Source organism: Lepidochelys kempii, chromosome 24 (assembly GCF_965140265.1).
Source record: "Lepidochelys kempii isolate rLepKem1 chromosome 24, rLepKem1.hap2, whole genome shotgun sequence".
Taxonomy (NCBI): Eukaryota; Metazoa; Chordata; order Testudines; family Cheloniidae; genus Lepidochelys; species Lepidochelys kempii.
Genome location: NC_133279.1, coordinates 7,695,333 through 7,706,808, shown reverse-complemented (window position 1 = coordinate 7,706,808; position 11,476 = coordinate 7,695,333). Strand labels below are relative to the sequence as shown.

Here is an 11,476-nt window from a genome sequence, read left to right as displayed (position 1 = left end):
ATTAAATGCGTGCAGTTAATGGACTCCCTAAACTCTTTACACCAGCTAAAATTTTAGTAAAATCAAGGTGAGGTCAGAATTAGGCCCTTGATCTATTAAGAGGGGTTATCACAAACATTTTAATCCTGTGCCAATTTCAACTGTGCTTTCTCTTTACTTTGGTGGAAAATAGGTCTGGACTATTAACACTTTACTAACAACAATGATACCAGCATGCTTGCAACTTAAAGTGACAATGTTCAAGTTGGGGAGCTCCAAAATTTGGCCTGTTGCCCTGTACTTAAAGTCGACACCAAGAACTCATGCGCAGCCCTACAATAATGCTTCCATTGGTGGTTCTGCATTGTGTTGGTGCAGGGGTGGCCAACCTGAGCTTGAGAAGGAGCCAGAATTTACCAATGTACATTACCAAAGAGCCACAGTAATACGTCAGCAGCCCTGCCGATCAGTGCCTCCCCCTCCATCCCTGCATCTCCAGATCAGCTGTTTTGTGGCTGCAGGAGGCTGGGGGAGGTAAAAGAGTGAGGGCATGGCAGGCTCAGGGGAGAGGGTGGGAAGGGGTGGAGTGGAGGCAGGGCCTGTGGCAGAGCCAGGGCTTGAGCAGTGAGCACCCCCCAGCACATTGGAAAGTTAGAGCCTGTAGCTCCAGCCCCAGCGTAGGTGCCTAGACAAGGAGCCGCATATTAACTTCAGAAGAGCCACCCCTGTGTTGGTGCGAGTGGCAGTAACTCCACTGTGTTTAAGTAACAACCCTTTTCTTTTTAAAGCTATAAAAGCCGAGATCAGTCTATTACTAGCTGTTATGTTCGCTACAGGCAAAATCGACTTCGTTCAGGCAGGGGAACAGACTTAGATGGTCTACAAGGGCTTTTTCAGATCTACCTGCTGAAAACTTTTGACCTTTAGCAACTGGCTATTTCAAAGTGAGGGGGAAGACCAGCTTATCCTGTGTTTTAGCTTAGCTACGTATCTGAACACCTCACACTGTTTAATGTATTTATCCTCACACCACCCTGTGAGGTAGGGTGGCCCTGTTGTCCCCAACGTACAAATGGGAAACTGAGGTACAGAGAGGCTGAGGGCCATGTCTAGCAAAGAAGGGACTTGAAGCTAGGTCTTCTAAATCCTAATCTAGCACCCTACGCACTATCCCATCTGTGTTCTCTGTTGGGAGGTGAGGAAAGCAATTGGGGTACAGTGGAACTGCCAGCCACTCTCTGTCCAGGTCAGCGTGACTTCTCTGGTTAAAGCATGCCTCAGAACAGGGGCTGAAATGACACTCACCTTTAGAAACAATGGACTTTCCCAATAAAGCACCGGAGTAGATACTGATTTGTAAAGAGCATTTACTACAAATTTCACTGGAGGCACTAGCGTGATTGAGTGCTACTGCCAGCTGCTGACAACAGAGACTGCAGCTGCTTAACCCTGAACACGGAGTTCATCTTCAGCTGTGTTCCTAGAGAAGAAAGAAAATCAATTAAACAGCATTAGCTTAGCTTGCTAATCGACCAAACTATGTATGTTTTACTGCCATACAATAATAACATATGAACAGCCATGCTGGACCAGACCAATGGGCCATCTAGCCCACTATCCTGTCTTCCAACAGTGGCTGGTGCCAAATGCTTCAGAGGAAATGAACAGACCAGGGCAAGTTCGACTGATCCACCCCTGTCGCTGGGTCCCAGGTTCTGGCAGTTAGAGATTTAGGGACACCTGGAGCATGGGGTTGCGTCCGCCTGACCATCTTGACTAATAGCTAAGTCTATGGAGGAGAGATCCATCAATAGCTAATTCTTTTTTGAACCCAGTTGTACTTTTGGCCTTCACAACACCGCCTGGCACCAGTATTTAATTCACATATAAATATCATCTCTACCCATCACAGATGCATGTTCATATAAAAAAAATCAGAAAGGCTTGAGTCTCATTTGACTAAGGTCCATTTGTATCCCTCTAGCAGTGCAAATGGGCTTTAAAGGGGTCGTAAATGCCAAGGCTGCAGTGTAAATGTAAATCAAGCGCTAATTTGGTGCCTCTTTCACTTTACGCAATAACAATATTAGATTCTAACCTCCTTAAACAGCTTAAAGTTTGCATGCCTACAACAGTCTAGGAGGTGGAACACAGAAATACATGATCACTAGGGTCAGCAAATTTTGGTGAGTTTTAATTTTAAAAAGGCTTTGTCCAGAGATTATGTAATGGCCATGTTCAGAAATTTAAAAATAAATAGGCCCAGATCCTGCAAACATTCATGCTGGGTGTCCCGTTAAACAAATGCAGAGTGTTTCTACGGTGAGGCCTGCAGCATCTCAGAAATGCAGAAACTTGCAGAAACTTATGCCCATTATAAGTAGCTTCAACAACTGGAATGAATCAGGAGTAATAAGGCTGGATTGCTTTTACTCTGCCCTCATTCCTGCAGACACCCACCAAAGTGAAAACTGATTAACCGCCTACAATCAGGCCCATTACTATTAACAGCTCAAAGAAAATTTATTCCACCAATTGCCTGTACTGTACAGAATGTACTGACAGTCATTATAGCAAAGCAGGCTAATGCCTGGTGATTTTGCTGGTTAACGATTGAAGTGGTTGAATCCACCATTTGACCGCGTATAAATTCTTGTTTCAAACTGTCTTTTTCCCTCGATTTTAAATGCATCACTGTAATTATGTGTCATTTGTTCATCACACTGATGTACTCATGGCTATGCAGTACACACAGGCACCCCTTACCTCGAAGTGCTTTGGTAACACACTGGCAAGAGTAGTGTGTCATACCTCCCTCTAAAAGAAAAGGAGTACTTGTGGCACCTTAGAGACTAACCAATTTATTAGAGCATAAGCTTTCGTGAGCTACAGCTCACTTCATCAGATGCATATCGTGGAAACTGCAGCAGACTTTATATATACACAGAGAATATGAAACAATACCTCCTCCCACCCCACTGTCCTGCTGGTAATAGCTTATCTAAAGCTCACGAAAGCTTATGCTCTAATAAATTGGTTAGTCTCTAAGGTGCCACAAGTCCTCCTTTTCTTTTTGCGAATACACACTAACACGGCTGTTACTCTGATACCTCCCTCTAGTGTAGGATCCCCTAAAGCAGTGGTTCCCAAACTTGTTCCACCGCTTGTGCGGGGAAAGCCCCTGGTGGGCTGGGCCGCTTTGTTTACCTGCTGCGTCCGCAGGTTCGGCTGATTGCGGCTCCCAGTGGCCACGGTTCGCTGCTCTAGGCCGATGGGAGCTGCTGGAGCGGCCCCGATCGGCTGAACCTGCGGACGGGGCAGGTAAACAAACCGGCCCGGCCCGCCAGGGGCTTTCCCTGCACAAGCAGTGGAACAAGTTTGGGAACCACTGCCCTAGAGCATAGCAGCCTACTATTGCTACTAGCTAATGTGTTAGCTCAGAGAGATCAATGCAGAGATGCTGACCCCTGCTAATGACCCCTGGGTGGAGGCAGGGTCATTTACATTTAGAATCTGAAAGATTCACGGACGACAGGATGCACTGGGAAACCAGAGGCGGAAATATTTTAGTAGGTTGATTAAAAGATGCTTCCTTTAGCTCCCATAAAATGCCTTGTAAGATATGCATCCTGACGCCCAGAATCCCAGCCCATGCATCCCTGGGCTCTGTGGCTGTGTGCTCCCAAACTCCCAGCACATGAATCCTGGATATCCTGCCTGTGCTTCCCTGCACTCCCAGACCATGCAGCCTGGATACCTTGTCCACGACCCTCCATTCCACACCCTTCCTATGGGCAGGTGGCAGCACCAGCCCATCCTCACCTCCTTGAGCTGGGAGAAGGCCTCTCGGATGCTCTTCCACAGCCCCTTGAGCTCCATGCGGACTCGTATCCAGAAGTGCCGAGCCTGGCGGTACCGGGCCCGCCGGACATCCCTGACAGCGCACAGGTAGAGGTTGGGGGCATCGCAGGTCACCTTCGCATGCTCGCACTCACGGTGCTTGTGGCTGCACTTGCAGTGGCTGTAGCTGCAAGCTACGCGCTGGAAGCGGAGGGCGTTGTAGTCGTCTGGATCTAGCTGCAGGCTGGGCACCGTGTAGGCGATGTCTCGCACCCGGGACATGCTACCCATCTCACAGTTGCAATACCACTTGCTCCACGCCAGCCACTTGTAGCGGGTGTCTCCCACGCCGATCACTCCCCCAGAGCCCATGGTGTTGCTCAGGATATCGTTGCCCGTGGTGACCTCATACCCGCTGTTGCTGCCGGTGATGACCTCATACTCTTCACCGTTGGCCGTGGTAAACTCATAGCCTACACCGTTGCCCGGGGTGACCACTTTCTTGCTTGAGGCCTCCAGGGTCTGCCCACCAACCTCGGGCGTGGTGGCCCTAGCCAAGGCATCGGAGAGTGTCGCCATGGCGGTCGGGGCTGTCATGCCACTGATCATCGTGGAGGATGAGTGGGCAGTGGCTTCTTGGGGCTGGTTGCGCCCCCCTGGGCCTACAGCCAGGGCCGAGGCCGCCTGCAGGGCCAGGAGCAGGGCCAGGGCACCAGGGAGCAGCCCCATCCTCATGGGGGGGGGGCGACCCCCCCCCTTTCCGATGGCTCCTCTGGGAGGGGACTAGGGTACCTCACAGGGGATGGGGAGACCCCAGGCTCCTAGGAGGGTTGGGGGGGGGTGTGGGTGGAGAGAGACTCTCTCAAAGGCTCAGGCAGTTGGGGCTCCCAAGCCTCTGGGGGGTGGCTTATGGGGGGGGGGCAGAATATCACTCAGAAGGGCTCAGACAGGTGGGGGGGTATGCAAGGGATCCCCCAGATTCCTGGGGGGCTGGGCTCTCTCGGGGGCGGGGGGCACAGGTGAGACCCCACGGAGCAGAGTTGCTCTCTCGGGGAGGGTCTCAGGTTGCTGGGGGGATGCAGGGGAGAGGCCAGGTCCCTGTGGGGGGCAGTCACTCTCTTGGGGGGGGGCTCAGATTACTGGGGGGCTCAGGGGAAACCCCAGACCCTGTGGAGGGCAGAGTCTCGGGGGGGGGGGCTCAGGGGAGACCCCAGACCCTGTGGAGGGGGGGAGAAGAGTCTCTCTCGGGGGGGGGGGCAGACTCCCACAAGCTGTTGCTGGGGGGAGGGGGGGCCGCTGCCTTCCCCAGGCTCCCGAGCGTCGTTCGAATGGGGGGGGGGGGCGGCGGGTCGTTGGCTGGGCGGGGCGCGAGCCTGCCCCTCGGGGAGGCACGCGCCTGCTTTGCACCGGCAGAGCCTTGGTGCAGCCGACAGAGCCCCACGCAGCTGCGGGCTAAGGGGGTGGGGGGGTCGCATTGCAAGCCCTGGTGCAGCTGACAGCCCCACGCAGCTGCGGGATAAGGGGGTGGGGGGTCCTATTGCAAGCCCTGGTGCAGCCGGCAGAGCCCCACGCAGCTGCGGGGTAAGTGGGGGGGTCGCATTGCAAGCCCTGGTGCAGCCGGCAGAGCCCCACGCAGCTGCGGGGTAAGTGTGTGGGGGGGTCCCATTGCAAGCCCTGGTGCAGCCGGCAGAGCCCCACCCAGCTGCGGGGTAAGTGGGAGTGGGGGGGGGGGGTCGCATTGCAAGCCCTGGTGTAGCCGGCAGAGCCCCACCCAGCTGCGGGGTAAGTGGGGGGGGATCGCATTGCAAGAGCTGGTGCAGCCGGCAGAGCCCCCCCCCCAGCTGCGGGATAAGGGGGTGAGGGGGTCGCATTGCAAGAGCTGGTGCAGCCGGCAGAGCCCCACCCAGCTGCGGGGTAAGTGTTTGAGGGGGGGGGTACCATTGCAAGCCCTGGTGCAGAGGACAGACCCTTCCCCCCCGCCGGCCGAGCGCCGGGGAGAAGGAGGCGGTTGCACGTGTTTTGTATGCGAGCGGGTTGCATGGCGCCTGTTAAGTCCGGCAGCACCGAGGAGGAGGAGGAGGCATTTGCTGCTTTGCACGGCATGGGGTTTGGGGGCTGGTTGCATTTTGCAGGGCAGCACCCGCGGGGCGGTGCGGGGAGAGGTGACACACCCTTAGCCTGCTGCACCGGCAGGGTGTATGCATTGCCCCAGATGCAGGTTTGGCTTGGTGCCTGGACCAGACCGGGGCGGGGGAGGGAGGATGGCATCTGGTCTGGGAATTTGTGGCTTTTCAGGAGGGCCTGGGAGAGGTGTGGTGGATTTTTCAGGGGGCCCCGGCAAGTGGAGGTGCAGATTTGCAAGGGGTCCTGGGGGAGTGTGACAATGTAGCTGCCGCTGTACCGGGTGCTGCGGGGGAGAAGCAGGTGCTGGCTTTGTTCCGTGTGCTCTAACGTGGCCTTTTCTAACCAAACCGCACAAAAGGCATCTGTGCCCTTTGCAGGTTCCCACAGTGGCAGAGGCCAAGCTCAGCTCCTGCAAAGGCCACATAGCTGCAGCCTTTGCCCATTGCCCAGCCCTCAGGAACTAACCACCCCCCACGAGGGTCCCAGTTTCAGTGGTCCTTGAGGGCGACCCTCCCCTTACAACTCTATGCTCAGGTTTCAGAGTAACAGCCGTGTTAGTCTGTATTCGCAAAAAGAAAAGGAGTACTTGTGGCACCTTAGAGACTAACCAATTTATTTGAGCATGAGCTTTCGTGAGCTACATATATATATATATATATATATATATATATATATATATAATGTCTTCTGCAGTTTCCACAGTATGCATCCGATGAATCATAGAATATCAGGGTTGGAAGGGACCTCAGGAGGTCATCTAGTCCAACCCCCTGCTCAAAAGAAGGACGCATCCCCAATTAAATCATCCCAGCCAGGGCTTTGTCAAGCCTGACCTTAAAAACTTCTAAGGAAGGAGATTCCACCACCTCCCTAGGCAACGCATTCCAGTGTTTCACCACCCTCCTAGTGAAGAAGTTTTTCCTAATATCCAAACTAAACCTCCCCCACAGCAACTTGAGACCATTACTCCTTGTCCTGTCCTCTTCCACCACTGAGAATAGTCTAGAACCATCCTCTCTGGAACTACCTCTCAGGTAGTTGAAAGCAGCTATCAAATCCCCCCTCATTCTTCTCTTCCGCAGACTAAACAATCCCAGTTCCCTCAGTCTCTCCTCATAACTAATGTGTTCCAGACCCCTAATCATTTTTGTTGCCCTTCGCTGGACTCTCTCCAATTTATCCACATCCTTCTTGTAGTGTGGGGCCCAAAACTGGACACAGTACTCCAGATGAGGCCTCACCAATGTCGAATAGAGGGGAACGATCACGTCCCTAGATCTGCTCGCTATGCCCCTACTTATACATCCCAAAATGCCATTGGCCTTCTTGGCAACAAGCGCACACTGCTGACTCATATCCAGCTTCTTGTCCACTGTCACCCCTAGGTCCTTTTCCGCTGAACTGCTGCCTAGCCATTCGGTCCCTAGTCTGTAGCTGTGCATTGGGTTCTTCCATCCTAAGTGCAGGACCCTGCACTTATCCTTATTGAACCTCATCAGATTTCTTTTGGCCCAATCCTCCAATTTGTCTAGGTCCTTCTGTATCCTATCCCTGCCCTCCAGCGTATCTACCACTCCTCCCAGTTTAGTATCATCCGCAAATTTGCTGAGAGTGCAGTCCACACCATCCTCCAGATCATTTATGAAGATATTGAACAAAACCGGCCCCAGGACCGACCCTTGGGGCACTCCACTTGATACCGGCTGCCAACTAGACATGGAGCCATTGATCACTACCCGTTGAGCCCGACAATCTAGCTAACTTTCTACCCACCTTATAGTGCATTCATCCAGCCCATACTTCTTTAACTTGCTGACAAGAATACTGTGGGAGACCGTGTCAAAAGCTTTGCTAAAGTCAAGATACAATACATCCACTGCTTTCCCTTCATCCACAGAACCAGTAATCTCATCATAGAAGGCGATTAGATTAGTCAGGCATGACCTTCCTTTGGTGAATCCATGCTGACTGTTCCTGATCACTTTCCTCTCATGTAAGTGCTTCAGGATTGATTCTTTGAGGACCTGCTCCATGATTTTTCCAGGGACTGAGGTGAGGCTCACTGGCCTGTAGTTCCCAGGATCCTCCTTCTTCCCTTTTTTAAAGATTGGCACTACATTAGCCTTTTTCCAGTCGTCCGGGACTTCCCCCATTCGCCACGAGTTTAGATAATGGCCAATGGCTCTGCAATCACATCCGCCAACTCCTTTAGCACTCTCGGATGCAACTTGTCCGGCCCCATGGACTTGTGCACGTCCAGCTTTTCTAAATAGTCCCTAACCACCTCTTTCTCCACAGCGGGCTGGCCATCTATTCCCCATGTTGTGATGCCCAGCACAGCAGTCTGGGAGCTGACCTTGTTCATGAAGACAGAGGCAAAAAAAGCATTGAGTACATTAGCTTTTTCCACATCCTCTGTCACTAGGTTGCCTCCCTCATTCATTAAGGGGACCACACTTTCCTTGGCTTTCTTCTTGTTGCCAACATACCTGAAGAAACCCTTCTTGTTACTCTTAACATCTCTCGCTAGCTGCAGCTCCAGGTGCGATTTGGCCCTCCTAATTTCATTCCTACATGCCCGAGCAATATTTTTATACTCTTCCCTGGTCATATGTCCAACCTTCCACTTCTTGTAAGCTTCTTTTTTATGCTGTAGCTCACGAAAGCTCATGCTCAAATAAATTGGTTAGTCAACTCTATGCTCAGTGATTTACTCTGCCTCCCCTCCTTTTCTAACCCAAATTAAGCCATTTTGCAGCCATGTATTTTTGCAGAGCGAAGGACTGGGGCTCAGGCCTGTTTCAAATCCAGGCCGATTTCACCTAGCATGCAGCAAAGTATGCTCAGCATTTGAGCTGCTCTGCACAGAGCATGTAGATGGACCAAACCATATGTGCATGCTACACGACATTCAAACAGAAACCAGCCTATTCAAGCATCAGTGCCGTCTGCTTGTGATAAGAGTGCCACCATCTCATTGAGGTTGTTGCCTACACTAGAAAGGGTTTCTTGGTATTGCTGTCTCACAAACCCTCCGAGGAATGATGCAGTTTATACTTCTGCTGGTATAGTTTATAGCAGTTTCCTGAAGGGAATAATCTATACAGGTACAAGGACTTGGTCTATCTACATTTACACTGGGGCTTTTGCTGCCAGAGCTATGGCAGTTGGGGGTGTGGTTTTTTCCTCTGCCCTCCTGACATTAGCTGACATTAGCGATCACTCTCCTGAAAATGTGTATGGTAATCAATTGGGCCCTTTCCAGCACAAATTCAGGTTTTCTCACCCCCCCACACACACACACAAACCAACTCTCCTGCTGGTAATAGCTTATCTAAAGTGACCACTCTCCTTACAATAAGAAAAGGAGTACTTGTGGCACCTTAGAGACTAACCAATTTATTAGAGCATAAGCTTTCGTGAGCATCTGAGGAAGTGAGCTGTAGCTCACGAAAGCTTATGCTCTAATAAATTGGTTAGTCTCTAAGGTGCCACAAGTACTCCTTTTCTTTTTGCGAATACAGACTAACACGGCTGTTACTCTGAAACCTCTCCTTACAATGTGTATGATAATCAAGGTGGGCCATTTCCAGCACAAATCCAGGGTTTAACAAGAATGTGGGGGGGGTAGGAAAAAACAAGGGGAAACAGGCTACCTTGCATAATGACTTAGCCACTCCCAGTCTCTATTCAAGCCTAAGTTAATTGTATCCAATTTGCAAATGAATTCCAATTCAACAGTTTCTTGCTGGAGTCTGGATTTGAAGTTTTTTTGTTTTAATATTGCGACCTTTAGGTCTGAGATCGAGTGACCAGAGAGATTGAAGTGTTCTCCGACTGGTTTATGAATGTTATAATTCTTGACATCTGATTTGTGTCCATTCGTCCCCTAATGCCCCTACTCTACTTGCGCTATATTGATGACATCTTCATCATCTGGACCCATGGAAAAGAAGCCCTTGAGGAATTCCACCATGATTTCAACAATTTCCATCCCACCATCAACCTCAGCCTGGTCCAGTCAACACAAGAGATCCACTTCCTGGACACTACAGTGCTAATAAACGATGATCACATAAACACCGCCCTATACCGGAAACCTACTGACCGCTATTCCTACCTACATGCCTCCAGCTTTCACCCTGACCACACCACACGATCCATCGTCTACAGCCAAGCTCCGCGATACAACCGCATTTGCTCCAACCCCTCAGACAGAGACAAACACCTACAAGATCTCTGTCAAGCATTCTTACAACTACAATACCCACCTGGGAAGTGAGGAAATAGATTGACAGAGCCAGAAGAGTACCCAGAAGTCACCTACTCCAGGACAGGCCTAACAAAGAAAATAACAGAACGCCACTAGCCGTCACCTTCAGCCCCCAACTAAAACCCCTCCAATGCATTATTAGGGATCTACAACCTATCCTGAAGGATGACTCAACACTCTCACAAATCTTGGGAGACAGGCCAGTCCTTGCCTACAGACAGCCCCCCAACCTGAAGCAAATACTCACCGGCAACCACATACCACACAACAGAACCACTAACCCAGGAACCTGTCCTTGCAACAAAGCCCATTGCCAACTGTGCCCTCATATCTATTCAGGGGACACCATCACAGGGCCTAATAACATCAGCCACACTATCAGAGGCTTGTTCACCTGCACATCCACCGATGTGATATATGCCTTCATGTGCCAGCAATGCCCCTCTGCCATGTACATTGGTCAAACTGGACAGTCTCTACGTAAAAGAATAAATGGACACAAATCAGATGTCAAGAATTATAACATTCATAAACCAGTCGGAGAACACTTCAATCTCTCTGATCACTCGATCTCAGACCTAAAGGTCGCAATATTAAAACAAAAAAACTTCAAATCCAGACTCCAGCGAGAAACTGTTGAATTGGAATTCATTTGCAAATTGGATACAATTAACTTAGGCTTGAATAGAGACTGGGAGTGGCTAAGTCATTATGCAAGGTAACCTATTTCCCCTTGTTTTTTCCTACCCCTCCCCCCACATTCTTGTTAAACCCTGGATTTGTGCTGGAAATGGCCCACCTTTATTATCATACACATTGTAAGGAGAGTGGTCACTTTAGATAAGCTATTACCAGCAGGAAAGTGGGGTGGGAGGAGGTATTTTTTCATGCTTTGTGTGTATATAAAAAGATCTTCTAACTTTCCACAGTATGCATCCGATGAAGTGAGCTGTAGCTCACGAAAGCTTATGCTCAAATAAATTGGTTAGTCTCTAAGGTGCCACAAGTACTCCTTTTCTTTTTGTGAATACAGACTAACACGGCTGTTACTCTGAAACCTGTCACTAATGAAAACAGTTAATCTAACATAAGAACGGCCCTACTGGGTCAGACCAAAGGTCCATCGAGCCCAGTATCCTGCCTTCCAACAGCGGCCAGTGCCAGGTGCCCCAGTGGGAATGAACAGAACAGGGAATCATCAAGTGACCCATCCCCTGTTGCCCATTCCCAGCTTCTGGCAACAACTGCTGTTGTCAACAG

The 11,476-nt window shown here is 50.6% G+C and overlaps 1 protein-coding gene across 1 annotated transcript; it reads right to left on the bottom strand.

Annotated features, from left to right (window-relative positions):
* Window positions 1–1,335: 1,335 nt before the first annotated feature.
* Window positions 1,336–4,548, bottom strand: C24H1orf56 (chromosome 24 C1orf56 homolog). Its single transcript, XM_073323499.1, has 2 exons — window positions 3,802–4,548; window positions 1,336–1,459 (listed from the first exon to the last, which is right to left on the bottom strand). Exons 1-2 carry the CDS (start codon window positions 4,546–4,548, stop codon window positions 1,448–1,450), a joined length of 759 nt encoding a protein of 252 aa, XP_073179600.1. The 3' UTR covers window positions 1,336–1,447.
* Window positions 4,549–11,476: the final 6,928 nt, after the last annotated feature.

Coding starts and splice junctions, on each gene's coding strand:
- C24H1orf56 (XM_073323499.1), bottom strand. CDS start 4,548: ATGGGGCTGCTCCCTGGTGCCCTGGCCCTGCTCCTGGCCCTGCAGGCG.